General features: G+C 39.3%; 1 protein-coding gene across 6 annotated transcripts in view; it reads left to right on the forward strand.

Moving 5' to 3' along the window:
* The window catches only part of LOC132379666 (SPRY domain-containing SOCS box protein 1-like), a 210,358-nt gene extending 192,776 nt beyond the window's left edge, over window positions 1–17,582 (forward strand). For all 6 annotated transcript variants that reach the window (XM_059947900.1, XM_059947892.1, XM_059947910.1 and 3 more), the window contains one exon: window positions 16,401–17,582. In XM_059947900.1, the coding sequence (XP_059803883.1) occupies window positions 16,401–16,528 (128 nt within the window). In that variant the 3' untranslated portion in view covers window positions 16,529–17,582. The remainder of the gene's footprint in view (window positions 1–16,400) is intronic.
* Window positions 17,583–23,132: the final 5,550 nt, after the last annotated feature.

Below are 23,132 nucleotides of genomic sequence, written 5' to 3' on the forward strand. Positions count from 1 at the left end.
GCCCTTTAGTATCTTCTTTAGTTTACACTTCTATGTAAACTTGCATTGTAATCATTCCATCAATCCCTCTTAACTTGCAAAGTGAAAGCGTGTCTGCTAATTAAACATAAATATCAGTGGTTACTTTAGGACATCAGTGTGAAAATGATATGCTCAGTGTCGTCACAGAAATGTACCCTTGTCACCACTAGCAGCCATTAATCAACCCTGTTAAGACTGAAAATAGCTAGGAATATACCATAAATAAGAACACATGAGCACACTCATTAGGAGCCAAAGTAGGCCACTCAGCCCTGGATTCCTGCTTATGCCCAAATGTCTTTCACCACCCTGTTCTTCCAGAATCTATATACCATAATCTTCAAAAATTCAAGTATAATGTTTCCATGGCCTTTTCGAGGGAAAGGGTTCCAAATCGGTGTAACTCTTTGAGAGTAGATGTTTGATCTTGTCTGTCTCAAATAGAAAACCTGTATTTTTAGACAGTGACCCCAATATATAGATTTTTCCATTTGTGGAAACATCCATTCCGTAATGGACGAGCCCCGACAGGATCTTATAGATTTCAATTATATCTCCCTTAATCTTCCCAACATAAATGCAAGATAGTTTGCCCAAACATTCCTTACAAGCCAAATGAAGTATTGGTCTAGTCAATATTCTTTGAACTGCTTCTAGAGCATTAACATTCCTCCTTAAATAAGGAGTCCAGCATTGCACACAGTACTCCAGATGTGGTCCCAGCAATACACAATATATCTAAAACATAATTTTCATGGTATTGTATTCAGTACACCTCACATCAAACAGTAATTAACTTTTCTAATTACATGCTGTGCCTGTATCCTATCCCATAATGTATGGGTACCTAGATCTTCCTCCCTCTCTGAGCTCTATAATCCCTTACCATTAAGTTTAAAATCTTTCTGTATTTCCTGCCAAAATGGATAATTAACATTTTTACACATTTAGCCCAATGGTTGTGAATGAACACACAGACACACTGCGTCTTTGTCACAACTTTAATATCTGTGATAATGGTGTGAGATATGTAATATAATGTAAATTGATATTCTAATATTTAAATGCTCACTTGTAGTTAGCACAGTGTGTGGTTGCAGTAGTATCACCTGTTGTCCATTAGTGAAAGGACTGCAAATAACCTGTGGGGCAGAGGCTTTGTTTCAGTTTTCTGCCTTTACTTTTTCTCTTAAAAGACTTAATCATGTAGTGATTATACATAATTATTGGATCAACAATAACATGGATTGAATAAGCTTGTTTTTTTATGATCAAAACTCTGGGCGTCAATAATCATGCAGAATATTCAAATGTGACATGAAGTCCGAGGAATTTAATTAAGAGAGGGGAGTGTTAGGTTGCTCCTCCAGCTCCTCAGTGTCAAACATAAAAGTCTACTTCTCCAGGATAATGATGCCTAACATCACCTAAACTTCCTTCATTTGATCCCTTGTACCAGTTCCTGACATCTGTATCTTGACAAAACAAGTCCACGGTAAAGATTTAATCCATCGCATGCGGGGTATTATTTAAAATTGTATTTATGCTCTGTTGTTGTTATGAGAGGTACAATGTTGCTAGGGAATTGAAATATAATCCCCCTTTTGACATTCATTTCAGTGCTTGGTACTCCAAGGACGTGTGCTACAATTTAATACTGTCTATCCTGCAGTAATGACATGTGTTAGTCCTGACATTAGAAAGAAATAACTTGCATTTCTATCATGTTTTTACTAACCTTAGAATGCCTCATTGTATCCTCCTCAATCAGATAAGCCATACAGCAAGGACGCAGGACCTTTGGCCCAGCCGGTTGATGCTGTCCACGGTGTCCATCCAGCTGATCCAGATTTCCGACGTCTGTCCCATATCCCTCCAAGTCCCACTCGTCTATACACCTAGTCTGGTGGTTCTTAAGTAATACCAATGTACCTGCCTCAATCATTTCCTCTGGCAGCTTGTTCCATATTCTCACCACCCTCTTTATGAAAATGTTGCCCCTCAAATCCTTTTTAAATCTTTCCCCATCACCCTAGATCTATACTTCCTTAGTTTTGGACCACTACCCTGCAGAAAAGACTGTTACCATCCAACTGATGATAATTTTGAATTTTTCTGTAAGGTCGCTGCTCCCCACCTAAATACCAAGGAATAAAAACATAGTCAGGTTGACCTCTCCCTATAACTCAGGCCCTCTAGTTCTAGTGTATCCATGTAAATCTCCTTTGCACTCCCTCCAGCTCAGCCACATCTTTCCTATAACATGGCGTCCAAAACTGTACACAGCTCTCCAACAACTTGTACAAGCTCAAAAACAACTCAGATAATCAGATAAACAACAAAAGACCTGTTTACTGGGACATCCAGAAGCAATTTACAAACAGTGATATACTGTTATAATCTGGTCACCATTTGTAATGTAGGAGACACATAAGTAAATTAATGCGAAATCATCTCTCTCAAGTAGCAAGCAATGTGATAATGATAATGCCATACCTACCATTTTCCATTCAGCATTTTAAGGGACAGTGCTCACAAAGGGCCTCAGAAATTCTCCCACAAAGATTGTAGCATTGATTTCCTGATATTAATTACCAGCTATTAGGGGCTCTGTGACTCTCAGCAAGTTGGCTTAGTTGCAAATACTTTGAAGAACTCTGCCAAAGAGAAAACCAAGAAGTAAAAGCTTTCAATTGTCAGCTAACTTGTTAAGGGATGATTACTGATGGCACTGACTGGTTTTCTGCATCTGGGTCAAGTTTCCACTTAACTATCAAGAGTGTCAAAGGAAAGAAATTGCTAATGAAAAAGTTGGGAATATTCAGTGGGTCGGACATCATCTGTGCAGAGAGAAACATAGTCAATCTTTCAGGTCAATGAACATCATCATTATCTGACAAATTCATAGCCATTAATTTTAATGATGTTTGATGGAATGCCCTTTGTTACTTTCTGAATCAGCAGAATGTTCTGACATGGTTTTAGTGAGGATTCACAAATATACTGCAGAAAACTGGATTTCTCCCTGATGTTGTTGATTGCAAAAGATTGTGAAATTAGCCAACAGTGCATTTGGAACAGTGATTTCTATCTGGAAAAATGAATTAAAATGTCTGTGATGGAGCCAGATTCAATTAAATGTAGTTTTTCCAAACACCAGACGATTATGTCAGCTCTTAAAAGGTGCACCCTCTGTAGCAACCAGGCCCCAGTTACACATGCAGGTCTTTGCCAAATAATGTATGGTTCCATTCCTGAGAACTGTTTATAACCTGAGCAGTTTATAAATCAGAAACAAACAAAAATATAGTATCAGAGAGAATTACAGAAACAACTGATAGAGTTCATGGGAAGAATGCTGCCAGTCAGTTTCAGACTCAATGAGTGATTGAGTGAGTTGGCATGCGGAACAGACCTGTTTCCACTTGCCAAAAAGATGCCTAGAACCTTGCAGCAGCCAGCAAATCCATGCCAGCAGCCTCCCAAATGCTTGAACAACACACACAACATGTTGGAGGAACTCAGGCAGCACCTATGGAGGGGAGCAGTCCACAAATCTGGAGGTTTAAGTTGGGGAGGGTCTGTAGAATGATAGGAAACTGAAAAAAGAACCGTTACTGTGTCTCTTTCACTGAAATTTGTGTCAGTGGCAACTATCTGAGGTCATCATGACAGAAGATAATTCCTGTCAGCTCTTCCGGGTTGCAAAGCTCTACTCACTCATGCAATGAATAAGTAAATTCCATTCCCTGATATATCAGGGTGAACTGCACTCCACTGAATACAGTTGTTGGGTTAATGGATTGGGTATTCTTTATTTCATCTTTGCTCTCAGTGCTGATTGATCTGCAGGTGAGGATGTGCAAGGTTGTCATCAGCTGGGTTCTCCTCTGACCAGTGCTGAATTCTGTTGGTGTTACAGTATGCTGCGAGGGTCTTTTTTTTTTCCCCTGGGCTGGAGCCCATGGTTTAGCAGGATCCTTAAGGAGATGCCTAATTGGCCATGTAGTCAATGCCTCCCTTCTGCACTGCCCTGGAGGATCACACTGACAGCCTTTGTCCTACATCATAAGCTCAACAGACTGTTCCTCAGGCTTTGGGTGTGCATCATGTTATTCTTTGGGCATGTGCTACTGTACTTAAGTGATATAGTTGTGCGGCGTACAGTGCATAATTAACTTCGGAAGGCATTTGGAAAAGCCTGATGTCAGCAGTGTTTTGCTATAAATAGATGCTCCTGATATCTGTAGAGTAGAATGATGTGCTACTGGTTGTACTGAGAGTGTTTAATGACAGTTATGGGTTATAAATAAAAGATTCTGTCCAGGTCATCGCATACTACAGAATACCCTTAGACCAGTTCATTTAATTTCCTTTTTCACAATGTTCTTTTCTATTTGCATGAGTTCAATATAAGTGTGCACAGTGGTTCTCATAGGATAATTGGTCAGAGAAGTGGAGAATCACCCTTGTCCTTTGAGTTATAATCCTCTGGCTGCAGAAAATGCCTGGCTGTTCAGGTTCTGAAGATTAATGTATCACTTACTTCCAGAAAAAAACTTGCCATTCAAAATTGGGAATACGCTTGATGATCCACAACCACCTGAACTTTGAGGGAGAGGAAAACTTTTGATTTAATGAAGTAATCTGTGTTATTAATGGGAGGTGTAATTGAGTGTGATGCTGCCTGTCCCTGCATTCATGGTAAACCAGCAGTGCTGTCAGATCCCAATCTCTGGGATGGCACCTGTTCCTTTCTGAAATGGAAGAGTGAGCTCATGCCTGCAGAAATAGTGTCTGGGTGACCTCTCTAAAGCTGGGATGAGAAGCAAACGGTAAAACATTGTAAAGTTCTGTTGCAGCTACCTGGAACGATTCTTTGGCAAGGAAGTTCAGAATCAAGGTGACTGTAACCTTGTGGTGGGTGCAGACCAGGCACAAGAGCGTAGTTAAGTGTTTTCCCACACCACTGTGATTATGGCCTCAGAAAGCCTAAGATGAACAACATATTTGCAGATTAAAAGGACCACAAAGAGTACGGTGTCTCTGAAGATCTTCATAGATGAGTATTCCAAAAAACCACCATGCATCCAGACATTGCTCTACCAACATCTCTAAAACTTGGAGTGCTGCCAACAGTGTCATCACTGAGGGACCCATTAAATAATTATCTATTTGAATTAGGGAGAACACAGACCAACTAGCTCAAGCACACTATGGGAGGTATTTGAGCACACTATAGTCACTTACTCTGCTGTCCAGATTTGTCTTCTGATATCACCCCTTTACATGAATACAGAAGTACTCTTGTTGGTTTGCATATATAACAAGGTTGCAAGCTGCTGTAAAGGAGTGTGTGTAACAGGCCACAGTGTTCAGTGAGTGGTTGATAGCAGGAAACAAGTGCATCAAAGTGAATTGACTGATATGCCCAAGGTTGGCATCATCACCCAGATTTGACAGTTAATGTTGCTTTATTAAACAATATACTCATGAAAATGGATCTGCTTTCCAAGCTCTATATCCTCCAGCCAAATTGAGGAATTGCTTATTGAAGAGGTTTGTACCCAATTATTTCAGATACAACTGTGCTTTCTGGAGTCCAGCTAATTAGAATTTCATTGGAAACAAAGTTTCTCATTGAGATGGCCATTATTTACCCCAAGCCGAGGTGGTCATTAATGTCAAGGCAATCTCCTCAACTATTTGCCAGTGATGCTGTTTTGAAGTAATTTAAAATCTCTGAGGATGAGTCAATCATAACACATTGCATTAGCTTGAGACCTATGTGCAGCACAGCATGAATGGACATTTGTAGGAAATTGGAGTGATAACATTTGACCTGTTAATTGCCTATTGCAATTTAAACTTGTAATTATTGAATAACTAACGAATGGTGCACAAATAGTCTTTAAGCCACTGTGACTTCAGTTGCAATTAGCAAGAAAAATTTCTGTTTTAACTATTTTAATTGATGTGCACCTTCAACGGGATTATTTAAATCAGTTTAGAATATATTTCAATCAAATCTGGAATGTAAGTTATTTCAGTTCTTACATATTATAAATGTCTGATATTTCTGCATATAAAACAGTTAACATTTTAATTTTAAATGAATTTTAAAAATGCAATACACTTTAATTCAGAGGCAAGCTCCTGAAATTGAACATTAGGGATTGTGGAAAAGGTTCAGTTGTATAGAAATGGCTTTGTCTCATTGGAATAAGAATAGAAAGATAGAGGAATTCATTGGGTTAACCTGCATTTGTGGAGGTAAGAGGTGTAAGACATTGTTTTAATCTGAGTCCCTAGACCAGGGGTACACAAACTTTTTTTATTCCGTGGAGCCTTACCATTAACCTAGAGGTCTGTGGACTCCAGTTTGGGAACCCCTGTACCTAGACCCCCTGAATTCTTCAAGCATTGTTTTTGTTCTAGATTCTAGCATCTGCAATAGCTTTTCATTTATTACACTGGGCTTTTCGTATGGATTGGAGAGAGATCTGAATTATTTTGTGAGGTGTAAACAAATGGTGATGCTGAGGAAGAACATGATGATAGCACCACAGTCTCTGACAGGTTGAAGACTTAAACGATCCCACAGTACTGTGTTGCAAAAATCTGACCATTTTCTTTAACGAATCATACTTTCCAGAAGTAGAAAAAGCATTATATGAGACTAAGTAGGAATGAGGGTTCCAACACTAGGATGTTTTAATTGACCCCTTCATCTATAATGTTTTTCCTCTTTAGCTTGACTACTCCAGTGTGAAATTTAAGAGCTATAATGCACTACATTATAAGTTCTGAATTCCAGCTAAGTCTTTTATCATCTGTGAGGCACAAGGAGTTTGAAAGTTTTTTTTTTCCATTTGCTTGGCTGAACCTAAAGAAGTTCAAATATATTCTGGACAATGCCATCCTCTTGACTGATGCCTAGCCTCACATTAAACAATTATACCCGGCATTACTAGTGGTCTGCATTCACTGAGAGTCATCCACAAAATGCTCATTTCTGACAAGAACTGCTAAATTCACAATCTCCTTTACCAAACAGGGATAAGCCAGCAGATGTACAGCAACGTCACCTCCTGCAGGACACCTCTCAAAATTGCACATTATCCTGGCTGCAAACCGGTCTGTTCCTCAGCATTATAGGAGACCTTCAAATGCTGGCCTTGCTAGTGTCACCCGCAGTCTGAAAAATAGATGTAAATAAAATGGTTATTCCACTGGAAGGTGAATTGGTATTTTCACGGGGTTGTGAACATTAGTGAATCTATATAAAAGTGCAAACCTTTATGAACATTTTTGTGAATCTATGCAAAAGAGTCAGTGATCTGTTAGTTTTTGTTTGAGAGAAAGGGGATTGCGGGAATGACGCTATAGTTGCTGTTCTTTTTTGCAAGGGAGGCTGCTGGGGGGGGGGTGTTGATGTTATTGTCGCTGTTTATTTCAAGGGAGAAGTTTGGGGTTTTTGTTTTCTAGCTGCTATTTTCCATATATAAATTTTGGGCAAAAGGGGTTTGGGGTTTGTGAGTTTTGTTTCTTTTTCCTTTTCGAGTGGAGAGGGGAGCTGATGCCTTTGCTTTCAATGACTCCTGGGGCTTTTCTGTATTTCATGGCTCTCTGAAGAAGATAATATCAGATTTTTATTGTACATGCATACTTTGACAATGAAATGAACCTTTGAACTTACAGTGTGCAAAATATTAATTTAACTGGGATCATTTTAAATATTAAGCAGTCTCTACTGTTTTTTTTTTAACTATTCATTGTTTTATTTTTATTTAAGTATCTTCTATCCGTCTGAAAAGGAAAGGTTACATAGTTGAAATCCAGTGCTGGAAGAGCCATTTAAGTATTTATGTCAAATGCAATTAAGTTATATTCCCATGGCTTGTTGTTCATGTGTTAATGAGGTGTTTCTGAAGCTAATGAGTGGTGGCCATATTCTATTATTTTCACTTATAATAAATATGTACAGTAACACTGCTGGGATTATAACCTACATTGTATTGTCAATAGCAATCTAGTTTCACTGCAACCCCACCCCATCTGCATCATTCCTCAGCTGCAGCGATTAGCAATAATAACCCGTAAATTTCAAATATTGCAATTATGTTATTACTATGTAAAATTTTAACAAAGTACCATTTGAATTATTAAATGAATTTGCTGTAGAAACATACTTTGGTATTAACTTTCTAATAAGACAAAATGTTCAGATGTCACAAAAAGAAAGTTAATTTCAAATTGATCAAAGAATCTGTACTGTGTTCGGATACCAATGTAAATTGGGTCATTAATTCACAAATCAGCTGCTGGTAAGTGCCAATGACTTGGCAGTTCTAAAAAGAATAAAAGATCTTTATGAATTATGGATTTGCCGTCAAACAGCAGTAGAAAGCAAATCTAATGATAATTTTGACCTTTTGTACAAAAACAGGCCACAACAAGCAATATGACATTAATGATTTATAAAGTCTAGTATCAGTTGTGCACTGATGCAGTGCTTTTTAGATATTAATGCATCCCATCAATAGTAGATGGAAGCTCTTTCTAGTTGTTTATAATTTTATGAGAGGTATTTGCCTAAAGGTGCTGAATCACGCTGGAGAACGTTTTCCATAGGTTCCAACTGCCTTCTTTTATCTTGGCCAACTAGCCCAGACGGAGTGTATTGGCTGGAGATGTGGGATGAATCCAGACCAAGACAGTTTCTACTCTCATACCCATGGACGTGCACTTTCTGCCAGTTAATGGACTGCAAGCACTCAGGAGCCACAACCAGACTGTTTTTGGCTCTTTATCTCTTGCTGTCTATATATTGTCACCCTGAAATTGTAAAATTTGGACAGTTAAACAATTAACAACAGGGAAATGCAGAAGCTTTTTTTGTGCATTTGCTTGTACAGTGTGATGCAGCATTTTTTTAGAAACACAAAAAAATGTGAACTGTCATCAGTTACTATAAAATAGAACTGAAGCTACTGGCAATGCCTATGCCCTGCATTTTCTCAAAACATTTCAAACCCAATTTTTGGGGGAAACGACTTTATGATTGTATATATGCTCCTTTTTTACTGCTATTTCCTCCATGTACCTTCCATATAGAATTTCTGTATTTGAAAATTTCCTTGGAAGTAGTTCAGTCTGCTCTCTCTCCCATCGTAACGCAACTCCACTTTTCAGTCAGGGAGGGATGTTCACCTTCCTTTGGGACGTGTCAAAGGTACTAAGGCAGCTGATCAAATTTTAACCTAAAGGTGGTGTAAAATAACTTGTGGCTAATTGTATGCATTAAATGATCTGCACAGTTGTATGGGTGAATAATTGTCAACTACATTCTTAGACAATGATCATGTTTAGTAGTTCAGACTTTTGAGAACTGAGGTCCATGAAATATGAGCTATAAGAGGAGGAAAAGTGATTTCTTAGTTTAATCATGATTTTCTTCTCTGACCCTCTGTGTTTTTCTGTATCCCCTCAGAGCTACAATATTCAAAATACTGCATAAAGCATGCTTCTTGCGTCAAAGTCCTGTCCTTGTAGTTTTTATAAATGCTAATAGATTTCTATTAAATCATGAGCCATTGGAGGAAAAGGGCATCAGAAAGAGCATTTCAGATAGGCAAACCAACAAAAGGCATGTAAATGAAAAGAGAACAGATTCTGGGCAGCTTTCAAATTGTTGATTTCCCCACTTGGAACACACCCCATTGCAAATACTTATTCCATTAAAAATGTCCTTGCACTTGAGGCTTACTGAAGTAGGAAGTACAATCCCATTGTAACTATTCAGATTATGTTTGTCCATATGGAATTTAATTCAGAAATTATGACCTTGTATCATTAAAAATTGTATCAAACAGATGCCAGACAGGAGAGGAAGAAAAGAGCCAAGCACTATTTGCTCACACCAGCAGGTAAGGGCCAAATTGGAACTTAGTCTTAAATCAAGGGAAAGCTAGAATTTTAGTTCCTTATAGCCGGCAGGGCTTCACTTTAAAAATAAGCATTTTCAGTCACCAGGCCTGCAGTCAAGAAGGGTGAACTGATCAGTCAATAGCAGATGTTAGCAAGCAGATCACTTAAACAAGGGCTGCATTCAAGAAGAGGTGACTGGATAACTTTCCTCAGTGGATCATCAGCACATTGACCCCAGGGTGGTTGTGAGTATACAAACAGCAATAAAGAGAAAGGGAAGTGTTTCTAGTGTCGGCTGTTAAATTGAGGTTTTGACATTTCTGAGCTCCAGTAGTGTTTCACCACAGATATCAAGGAATTTTGTCCTTTGTAAAATTGCAGTCAGGATTTCTGCCTATCTGGGTTATTCAATTGAGGTCCTGTTGCAAACTTAGATAAGAAGTGGAGATAGTAGATAGAAGTGATGCGTGTTCACATTTTAAAACATTCACTTTCAGCTGTCAAAACTGTTAGGTAAATCTGGGCTTGGCACACATTCATTTAATTGAATGTTTAATCCATTATCAATTTACCTTCTATATCTGTGCAAACATCAAAATTGTGCATTATCACTTTATGAGTGTTATGTATTCTTGTCCAAGGGTAAGTTAACTAATGAACTTTCTTCTCGAGAGTGAATGCATACTGGATGCACTTTATATTGTGGACATCAATTTCCTTTATTCTCCACAGATACATTAAAGCTAAATGTTAGTTGTCCACTATAATGATTGCAAGTTACCTCATTGTTTTAAAAATATACAGCACGGCAGATAAGTGTACTGTCCACATTCAATAATTTCCTCATCTTGATGCGCTTTGCAGCTGTTGATACTTGAATTGGATTACATTTTCACTGTGCATTGTTTTGTTCTTCCTCTCGTCCCTAAATTGAACAGGACAGGTTCTACACTGACACTTAAAGAAGTTTCAGCCTTGAAGAGATGTTGTTTTCCAGTCTCCAAACAATCTCAGATTTATCCCTGTTAGTTTTCTTGTCCTTATCCATTTTTTAGGATCTGGCATCTTAGGCACGGCAAGAAATTTTGTCTATCCGTAATTAAGATGATGTTGAACCGCTGCATTTCTTCTGCTGAAGCTACTTTCACTTTGTTGTTGGGTGGAAAGGTTTGGAATTTAAACTAGTGAGAAAGCAGGAACAGTGATTTGTTTTCAAACTGTAGGGTGTGATATTTAGAGGGAACCTACTGGTGGCGGTAGTGTTTCTCTGCACCTGAAGCCTTTGATGAAGATGGCTGATCCCCATTAACCTTACCAAATCTCCATGTTGCTAACTTAAAATAGTTATCCTGAATGAATTTAAAGAATTCTGCACTTTCTAAACGTAAGCTGATTCACATCCAATTGATGTCAAAGTACATAAAATTTGTAATTGTCTTGTAACTTCTGCACTTTTTAGAATCACCTGCATATTGGAATTTCACCTCCCACTGGAGATGAGTACTATACACACTCAGTAAAGCTGCATTATATATGTCCAACTTTCCTGTTCACTATTCCTCTTTGGAAACCTTTCTATTTTCTTTAATCAATACTGCTTCTTGGTTCTTTTGTCTTTTGAATGAAAATTTTAACATATGAATATCAAATAATCAAGATAAAAATACTTTAATAAAATACACTGCTTGAATAATTATATTTGAAGCTTAAATTATTTGTTGAAAAGTGTAGATATTTGGGTGCTGGACAGCTTTTGCCAAATTCTACTTACCCCTGTTCTTTACTGACATTAGTGTTCATATGTTTTGCTCTGTTGAGATCAACATTATTCATGTATAATAACACACAAAGGGACTGGAGGAACTCAATAGATAGGGCAGCATCTATGGAAGGGAACAAACAGTGGACATTTTAGGGTCAAAACCCTTAAGAACAATGTTGGGCCCTTGAAGAATGAATTGGGTGAAATTGTTATGGGAAACAGAGAAATGGCAGAAGAATTTAAAGAGTACTTTACATCTGTTTTCACTAAGGAAGACACAAGCAATCTCCCAGATATATGAATGGGCCATTGACATAGGGTAACAGAGGAAATGAAACAGATTGACATTAGGAAGGAAACGGTGTTGAGAAGACTGATGGGACTGAAGGCTGACAAATCCCCAGGTCCAGATGGTCTGCATCCTAGGGTACTAAAGGAGGTGGCCCTGGAAATTGCGGATGCATTGGTAATCATTTTCCAATGTTCCTTAGATTTAGGATCAGTTCCTGAGGATTGGAGAATGGCTAATGTTATCACACTTTTTAAGAAAGGAGGGAGAGAGTAAACAGAAAACTATTGACCTGTCAGCCTGACATCGGTAGTGGGGAAGATGCTGGAGTCCATTATTAAGGATGAAATAGTGCCATATCTAGATAGCAGTGATAGGATTGGGCCGAGCCAGCATGGATTTACCAAGGGTAAATCATGCTCGACTAATCTGTTGGAGTTTTTCGAGGATGTAACCAGGAAATTAGACGGGGGAGATCCAGTGGATGTAGTGTACCTCGATTTTCAGAAGGCGTTTGATAAGGTCCCACATAGGAGGTTGGTGGGTAAAATCAAAGCTCAGGGCATCGGGGGAAGACATTGACATGGATAGAAAACTGGTTGGTAGATAGAAAGCAAAGGGTAGCGGTTAATGGGTGTTTCTCGGAATGGCAGGTGGTGACTAGTGGGGTGCCACAGGGCTCGGTATTGGGACCACATCTGTTTACAATTTACATAAACGATTTGGATGAAGGCATTGTGTTACGTATCCCGTAACTGGATAACTTACCAGCAAAGATAGAGAGGTCCGGTGAAGTCTGATGGCACTATTTTCAATTGTTTTTATTTATAACGGGGCACAAAAATAAGGTTAATACAAACATTCAGATAATGCACGTCGTCAATACTCAATCTAAAGCGCGGGTATAGTAATAATCATCATTAAGAAATAATCTGGACTGTTGTCTAGGGGATAATATATTGTCCGTTGGAAATATAAAAGTCACTCAGAAGTCTGTAGGCTTCAGCCTTTTGGGGAATCGCTGGGTTTCACGTGTTTTAGAGAGATTGGTGAGAAAAGGAAAAAACTTGCCCAGGTCTTTATGAAGCAACTCCGTTGAATCAGGGGAGCGTTGGTTCTCCGTTGTTAGTTCGAAGTCCTTTTCGGTATTATCAGCCACCCGCTCCCCAGGCAAAGGAGAGGCGGAACGCACATGGCTTTGTATGGCTTCCCGCTAGCACGGGAGCGCTGAGCGATGGTGTCCTTCTGGTGCGTCGCTGGGGTACCGCCTCCTGCAGTCCCCTTTTATTTTGACTTGCAGAGTTGTAGATGTCCATCAAGGTAGGGTGATGCAATCCCCACCCCCACATTGCCCGAGGGTGTCCATATCCGTGGTAGCTGTCACGTAGCAGGGACATGCACTTCACACAGGTGTCCCTAAGAGCAATGGCCAAAACCGTTGCATTGTCTCTGATTTCCTGGGTCCGAGACCCGAATTAATAGTGATCTTGCGATTCTCCAGAAGGAGGGGGCTGCTCCCGCCCCTTCGGCCCCTCAGAGCTGTGGAACATTCATAGCAATTGAAAATAACATCAGCAAATGTGCTGATGATTCTAAGCTGGGTGGCAGTGTGACATGTGATGAGGATGTTAGGAGAATTCAAGGTGACTTGGATAGGCTGGGTGAGTGGGCAGATGCTTGGCAGATGACGTTTAATGTGAATAAGTGTGAGGTTATCCACTTTGGGAGTAAGAACAGGAAGGCAGATTATTATCTGAACGGTGTAGAGTTGGGTAAGGGAGAAATACAAAGAGATCTGGGAGTCCTTGTTCATCAGTCACTGAAGGTGAATGAGCAGGTGCAGCAGACAGTGAAGAAGGCTAATGGAACGTTGGCCTTTATTACAAAGGGAATTGAGTACAAGAGCAAGGAAATCCTTTTGCATTTGTACAGGGCCCTGGTGAGAACACACCTGGAGTATTGTGTACAGTTTTGGTCTCCAGGGTTAAGGAAGGACATCCTGGCTGTAGAGGAAGTGCAACGTAGATTCACGAGGTTAAGTCCTGGGATGTCTGGACTGTCTTACGCAGAGAGGTTAGAGAGACTGGGCTTGTACACGCTGGAATTAAGGAGATTGAGAGGGGATCTGATTGAAACATATAAGATTATTAAGGGATTGGACAAGATAGAGGCAGGAAATATGTTCCAGATGCTGGGTGAGTCCAGTACCAGAGGGCATGGTTTGAGAATAAGGGGTAGGTCATTTAGGACAGAGTTAAGGAAGTACTTCTTCTCCCAGAGAGTTGTGGGAGTCTGGAATGCACTGCCTCGGAAGACGGTGGAGGCCAATTCTCTGGATGCTTTCAAGAAGGAGCTAGATAGGTATCTTATGAATAGGGGAATCAAGGGATATGGGGACAAGGCAGGAACCGGGTATTGATAGTAGTTGATCAGCCATGATCTCAAAATGGTGGTGCAGGCTCGAGGGGCCGAATGGTCTACTTCTGCACCTATTGTCTATTGACTATACGTAAATCTTGAGATGGTTCATGCAGGTTAATTATAGAAGCTGGATAATTGTAATGAACTTTCTGAACAAATCCAGCTGGGACAACTGCATATAAATTAAGTATGAAATCTAGCCAAGGCTGCTTTCACTCATGACTATACAAAACTCTAGAAATGCTCAGCAGGTCAGGCAGCATTTGTTGGCAGAAAAAAAAGATTTAATATTTTAGGATGATAACTTTTCATCTAATTTTCATAGACTGCAGCCAAATACAGTATTATTATTGTTAAAGAAAGAACAAAAGGTGGAGTGAGAAGTCATGTAATATACAGTATATTGGCACGTGAACTCCAGTCCATACCATTTGATTGACACATGCTTCAAGATTTCTTTATTTTACACTGCTGTTTTTGAAATGAGAAATAACTAGTGGGCCAAGCAAAAACTTTGTAATAGGTTTATTTTTACCTTAATGTTAATGGTGAATTGCCAGAATCTCAGTACATGCTTTGAAAATGTACATTTGTTCTTTTACTTTATTACAGATGTGGGATTTTTGCTTTTAGTGTTTGGCTATACAAATGTTTTCATTTTCTCATGACTTTGAAGGAGGCCATTCGGGCTGAGTATTCACTGGCTTGAGTAATTCAATTTTCTTTGCCTATAACCTGTTCCATCAATTCCACTGTTTAACCTACCACCAATCTACATGAGGCTGACATTTATTACACACATACATCTGTGAGATGTGGGAGGAAACACAAGCAATCACAGGGAGAATGGACAGCCATCATTGGAAGTCAGAATGCCGGGTGGCTAGAGATGTGAAGCAGCATTATTGCCACTCTCTAGAACTTGATTCTGCCTGATTGATTTCGAGAACACAGCTTGCATGTCCTGACCACTTGAGCAAAATCATAGGGAAATTCTAGCATTGTCATGTTGATGGGTTAATTGACTTCTAAACTGCCTCTGGTGTGTAGAAGAGTGGAAGAATCTTGGGGGGGGGGGGTGGAATTGATAAAAACATATAGTGAATAAAATGAGATTCACATAAATGTGTGTTTGATCGTTGGCGAGGATAGAAGGGGCTTTTTTTCATTATGTATGACGCCTGACTCTAAGCTCATTAGGTAACTACTTGGTGTGGTCAGAAACCTTTAGTCATCTGGTGAGCTATTCTCAGCTGGCATAGCACTGAAATACCACAGTTAACTTCAGATGTGTCTTAGTGAAAGGAATAATAGTGTGGGGTTATGGTTACAAGGCCCACATTTATAAGGACATCTATGTGGTTGTGCTTGTGCTCAGCTGAATATTTCACCAATGCCACCTTGTGCAGGCAAGTGTGTTGAATGAATATTTGGTGACTTGCGAGGGATTTGCTGTTCAGTGTGCTTGGAACTACAATGAATGAATGAATAACTTGCATTGACCAGGAGTTGGACTTCTTGCATTGGAGTGGAAGATCTGAAGTGTTTTCAAACTTGAGTGATATTGAGAGAATTAATTGTATATAAAAATTGTTTCTGTCAATTGGTAGATTAGTGATGTTGGAGATCTTATTTTTAGTTCAAGACCATCAACCACTGTCCCTCCAAAATTTGACTTTGAGGGATAGAGTGATAAGCTTCTTTGAACTGTTGCAGTTTGTAAGTTGAAGGGATGTCAGCAATGTTGTTAAATAGAGCATTTCAGGATTTTGACCCAAAGATGATGGAAGAAACAAGAGTGACTGTTACAGTTAAAATGCTTACACCTCTTTAAAATGGAGTAAAATTATAAATAGAACAGAATTAAGATGTTTTCATTTTGAGAATTAGTAGTGCATGTGCAAAACAGTTTTCATTGCAATAATTTTGAATTTAATTATTCAGTATTTAATATGTTGACTTCTTATTTTGTTTTAGCGGAGCCGTTGCCTTTAATGGACTTATGCCGAAGATCCATTCGCCTTTCTCTCGGCAGAGAGCGACTGCATGAAATAGAAACTCTACCAATGCCGATTTCCCTGAAGAATTATTTACAATACCAATGATGAAAAAAACTGGTACTACATTTAAAAATCAATGCAAAGAGATGGAAAACTAGAGTTTACATCCTATTTTAATCTGTGGAGGACACCGTAGTTGTTTGAAATAGTGACTTCCATATAGACTATGTTTAGCAGAAACAGAATTAGGAGATTCCATCTTCTGAAGTAAGAGAATTATTTCAAACAGTGTTTAAAGAATTTCTTATTTTAACAGTAAAACAGTACCTCATGATATTCTCTTCATCCAAGAAGCCTTTATATGCATATGTAATTTAGCTAGTCCCTTTAAACTACATTGTCCACATGCATTCTGTGATATTAACCAGGTAGTCAATTGAGGATATCTCCTTGCAATTGTTCATCCCCCTCCCATTTAAAATTGAACACGCAAGTTAAAGAGATTCTTGATTTTGATAATCAGTTGATGCACACCATCAAGGGGGCTATTAAAATAGCTAAGTGCAAAGATATTGGCATGAATATATTTACTATGCTATTAATTTCAGCATGACTGATTGAGATCTGGCTGTTCAGGTACAGTGAAAATGTATGCCTCTGAACCTGTATGCAAGAGCTTCTGGTGGCAAATTTCCTCGGGAAGCTTTGAATGAATTTTAAAACACCACTGGAAGATCACACAAAATTCAATCTTACAAAGCTGAAGTCACTTTTTTAAATGAACAAAGTTTTACAAAAGCCTTTACTTCATTCAGGCTTATAAACTTTGTTTACTGCAATGTACTGTTGTGTGTGGAATAGTTTGTCTGTGCAGAAGGTGTGAGACTGCTCCATACCAGTCCTTACACAGATGGAGTTAAGTCATTTCATTGCTGCTCAGACCAGAACTTTTTAAGATGCTGCTGCTTAATTTTCTTGGATCTGTTTTAATAGTATCTGCCTGATCAATTTATTTAGTTTTTAAACTGGAACTTGTTGCAGTTGTAGGATGTCGAATGTAAGGATGGTGTTGCCTTCAGAGTTTTAAATGTGAATTCACTGAATGACAAAGTTTCTAATAAAGTTTACTGTCACAATGAAATTGTTTCAATACGTGCTTTACAGTGTGTGTGTGTCTGTCTGTTTACTACAACTAACGGCTAGAAAGAGAGGTATTAGTTGATAACTGGTCAGCAGTACTACTGTAGTCTGGCTAGAAATAAAGTGTGCAAGATGCATACAGAAATGGAAGTATATTCTTCTTGTTACAACTTGCCGTCATAGAAATGCAGACATTATCTGTGTTTCTAATTAATTTCTTTTTAGTTAGGATCAGGGACTTGTTTAAATCCCTTATTTACACCCATGATTACAAAGTGAATTTTTTCAGGCATACATTCCTTGGAACTCTATATAGAAGTTGTTCCCATCTGCATCCCTTTGCCTCATCATACGCACTTGGCCATTCATTTGTCATGAGTTAATATTCTTCTGCTTGATTTCCTATCCCGCTTTGAAGAATACCTTAAAATATACGTCTTGTGCTGATGAGCATTTCTATCATATTCTTTGGGCTGTAGGTTTGTCACAATGCCACTGTGTTACATGGGTATCTCTTGGCATTGGACAGGCATATTTCAAAGCATCTCCACCATATGTCCCACCTGTACTATAACTTTGATCATTCCATTAAAGTCCTACCTGTTTGGAATCTGAGCCCAAGTAGTGCATCTAGTAGTGGGCACCTAGAAACAAAACATTATGGAATTGAGAGCCATTGTTGTGTAAGAGGAGCTGCAAACAAGGAGCCTGCTTGGCCATTGTGCATCACCTTGGTTTGATTCCATTGGTCTGGACTGTATAGTTTTGCCATATAAAATCCAAGAATTGATTGACCATGATTGAGGCTCCAGGACTAGAGCTGTGAAATCAGATGGAATCAGATTGCAAACTAGATTCCAAGAAAGGATTTCACGTTAAACGTCCAATCAAATGGGAAGCTTTACTGGATCTTGTACTTTGCTGTTATTTAAGGATGAAGATCAGCATGTTGTAAGGGTAATTTCAGTAAATTATTACAGCTTAATGGTGAAATCAAAGGAACTCAGTCCTTAGGTATGAGCTCAGTCTAGCCAGGAATATAAAAGGGGATAGCAAAAGCTTTTTTAGCTATGTGAAGAGAAAGAAGATAGTTAAGAACAATGTTGGCCCCTTGAAGAATAAATTGGGAGAAATTGTTATGGGAAACAGGGAAATGGCAACAGAATTTAATGTGTACTTTAGATCTGTCTTCACCAGGGAGGACACAAGCAATCTCCCAGATGTATGGATGGGCTAGGGTCATAAGATATCAGAGGAATTGAGACAGATTGACATTAGGAAAGAAACTGTGATGAGTAGACTGGTAGGACTGAAGGCTAATAAATCCCCGGGTCCAGGTGGTCTGCATCCGAGGGTTCTAAAAGAGGTGGCTCAGGAAATTGCGGATGCATTGGTAATCATTTTTCAATGTTCCTTAGATTCAGGATCAGTTCCTGAAGATTGGAGAGTGTCTAATGTTATCCCACTTTTCAAGAAGGGAGGGAAGGAGAAAACGGAGAACTATCGCCCTGTTAGCCTAACGTCAGTCGTGGGGAAGATGCTTGAGTCCATTATTAAGGACGAAATAGTGGCACATCTAGATGGCAGAAATAGGATTAGGCCGAGCCAGCATGGATTTACCAAGGGCAAATCATGCTTGACTAATCTGTTGGAGTTTTTTGAGGGTGTAACAAGGATGTTAGACGAGGGTAAGCCAGTGGATGTTGTATACCTAGATTTTCAGAAGGCATTCGATAAGGTGCCACATAGGAGATTGGTGAGTAAAATCAGAGCTCATGGCATTGGGGGCAGGGTTTCAACATGGATAGAAAACTGGTTGGCAGATAGAAAGCAAAGGGTAGCAGTGAATGGGTGTTTCTCGGACTGGCTGGAGGTGACTAGTGGGGTACCACAGGGCTCTGTATTGGGACCACAGCTCTTTACGATTTATGTCAATGATTTAGATGAGGGCATTGAAAACTATATCAGCAAGTTTGCTGACGATACTAAACTGGGTGGCAGTGTGACATGCGAAGAGGACGTTAGGAGAATACAGGGAGACTTGGATAGGCTGAGTGAGTGGGCAGATACTTGGCAGATGTCATTCAATGTGAATAAATGTGAAGTTATACACTTTGGAAGCAGGAACAAGAGGGCAGAGTATTGTCTGAACGGTGTAGAGTTAGGTAAGGGAGAAATGCAAAGAAACCTAGGAGTCCTAGTTCACCAGTAAATGAAGGTGAATGAGCAAGTGCAACAGGCAGTGAAGAGGGCAAATGGAATGTTGGCCTTTGTTACAAGGGGAATTGAATACAAGAGCAAGGATGTCCTTTTGCATTTGTACAGGGCCCTGGTGAGACCACACCTGGAATATTGTGTACAGTTTTGGTCTCCAGGTTTAAGGAAGGACATTCTGGCAATTGAGGAAGTGCAGCGTAGATTCACTAGGTTGATTCCTGGGATGGCAGGGCTGTCTTACGCAGAGAGATTGGACTTGTACACGCTGGAATTGAGGAGATTGAGAGGGGATCTGATTGAAATATTTAAGATAATTAAAGGATTTGATAGGATTGAGGCAGGAAATATGTTCCAGATGTTGGGAGAGTCCAGTACCAGAGGGCCTGGATTGAGAATAAGGGGTAGGTCATTTAGGACAGAGTTAAGGAAGTACTTCTTCTCCCAGAGAGTTGTGGGGGTCTGGAATGCACTGTCTCAGAAGACGGTGGAGGCCAATTCTCTGGATGCTTTCAAGAAGGAGCTAGATAGATATCTGATGGATACGGGAATCAAGGGATATGGGGACAAGGCAGGGACTGGGTATTGATAGTGAATGATCAGCCATGATCTCAGAATGGCGGTGCAGACTCGAGGGGCCGAATGGTCTACTTCTGCACCTATTGTCTATTGTCTTTATGATTCTGAAATCCCTCCACCCCTGCCCCCCCCCCAGTCCTATAAATCAATTTTTTGTTTCTTTTTCTCCTTTTTAGTGGCCTGCATTTCTTGTAACCAGTTGGCTGGTCTTAGAAGTCTGCACTAGGAAACTGAGTCCTGCTATCCCTCTGCTAACTCAATAAAAGTACCATCCAATTAGCTCCTCTACCAACTCTTTCACTGCAGACCTTAATATTTGCTATTAAAATATACACTCAGTGGCCACTTTACTCAAATCTTTACATGTTAATATGCAGAAGAGCATCTCTGAACACACATGTTGAACCTTGAAGTGGATGGGCTGCAGCAGCAGAAGACCTTGAACATGGTGTTGATCACTTGGTGGTCACTTTGTTAGGAGCAGGAGGTACTCAGCTGGCCACTGTGTGCGTATTCATTTCTTGTAAGTCATTGTTGAAGCGGCTTCCATTATTCTTTCAGGCAGCAGAAAATGCTTGGTCCTCAATATGATTTATCACAGCTATCACTGGCACGTAATCACATGCAATTATTCTCAACTGTAGACCAGGCAGTCTGCATTACTGCAGTGACTCGTTTGGACACAACCTGTTTTAACCTCTAATGATTCCTCCAACTCAGGTTAGTAACACAATAGAGCAGATGTCCATATATATCTGATTATAACACTAGAACATTGAATTTCTTCCGCTACATTAAAGATATTTTATAAAAGCACCATATTAGTTATTAACTTGACCTTTTCCTTAAATAATTATTGAAAAATAATGCAAAGTCAGAAGTTGTTATAAAACAATGGTTTTTCTATCATCTTAAATGTGACCGGAGATCAAGAGGCAGAAGTTGTATAATCTCTAAATTACCTCTGAAGTGAAATTACGGGAAATGCATTCCGTGGATCTCAAAATTGATTGTGCTGCAGAGTTGATGGTTGTGCTCCACAACAATTTATTCTCTTGTGCTGCTGGCCATTGTATGCCTTGAATGATAAATTAAAGAAAAATTAACAGACATTGTGACACATTTAAAAAATGTTTGGAAGGTAACTAGAAAATAACACCTGTAGACATGAGATTCTTGGAAGCATTTAAGCAGGAATTCAACAAGCAATTACAACAAACTGAATTAAATTATTTTATTTTTCATCCATAGTGTTTTTATCAGCTTTCTGCTTACTTTCCTCATTGTACATATACATCAGCAACTTGCCATTCTGTACTTGATGAATCCAGCTGGGCCATGAGTCACCTCTGGGATTGTCACACTTGCCCTTGTTGCAGATGTGGTCAACTGTCGCTGCTGGATGTGGAGCAGAAGCACTGGCTGAATGTTGTATAAATATCACATTGCAGAATAGATTTTTCAACTGAAGAGCTGTAAGGACTTGCCTTTGAATCCCAAGAAGATAAGCTCCTGTGATGGAATGGAAGTAACTGTTTTACCCCCATCATTGAGGATTTTTTCCCCAACTGCTTATAGTCTCTGATACTGCCTGTTCCTATAAAACCAGTGAACTATTGCAAAGTCCAATGTCCATAGTGCCATCTGCACCTATTGTACCTTGAATGAAAAATCTGTGATTGCTGCCTGGTTACAATTTGAATAGGATATTTTGCTCCTCTTCCATAAGGCTACTCACTTTGAATTAACATTTAATTTGTGAACTATACAATTGCACAACAGGAGATATGTTTATTTTTGAAGGTTCATTCATAAATTTGCATCATTATTCACCTGATTTTTTACTAAGCAGCAACTTTCTCAGTCTTTCCATAATTTTATTATTTAATTTCAAATAAATTTATTTTGGAATTTTGTCCAAATTAATGAAGTTCTGATGAACAAAATAGCATAATCCAAGTCTAGGTAATAACTTTAATTTCATCCATATACATCTGCTTTTGTTTCTAATTTAAAGGGAGTGTAATATTCCTCCAAACAGAAGTGAGGGTTGAGGTCCATGATCGGCCCATTTCCACTGAACGTAGAGAGCGTGGCACCTATGAACTACCTGTTCATTTGAATGATTTACATCTTCATCCAGTGCAAGTTGTGCTCTTCAAGTTCGGCTCGATGTCATCAATGTCATAAATATTTCCACTTCCCATCTTAAAAAGAAGGTGCATTTGTGAATGAAGCAAGAAGTGATTCCAACTTGGGAAGCAGGAGAGAAGGCAGCACCACATAGCTAACAGATAATTCTGAGGATTTTAGATCATGGACAGAAACCATGGTGGAGTAGGTACCAAGTAAGGTAATGCCTTCTGACTGCAATATAATTTTAGACCTTTGCCAACTCATCTTCATCTGCTTTTGGTCCTGCAGTGAGGACTAAGGCATCAAGTGGTCAACATTTGCTTAATATTATGAGTTACTTGGATACTGCTGGAGTATTGAGGTCAATTCCTTGGAAAACTGGCTAGTGAGCAACCAAAGTTAATTCAAAGAGTCCAACCCAAAGGAGCTGGGATCAGAACTGTAAGTAGTTTAATGACCTCAAGAACCTCACCATCCAGCCCTGCTCTTTCCTTGCAGCTGCTATTGGGAAGGAGGTGCAGAAGCCTTTGGTCCCACACAATCAGGTTCAGGAGCAGTTATTATCCTTCAACCATCAGGCTCTTAAATCAGCATGAATAACTTCACTCACCTCAACTTTGAACTGATTCCGTCACCTTTG

Source organism: Hypanus sabinus, chromosome 2 (genome assembly GCF_030144855.1).
Source record: "Hypanus sabinus isolate sHypSab1 chromosome 2, sHypSab1.hap1, whole genome shotgun sequence".
Classification (NCBI taxonomy): domain Eukaryota; kingdom Metazoa; phylum Chordata; class Chondrichthyes; order Myliobatiformes; family Dasyatidae; genus Hypanus; species Hypanus sabinus.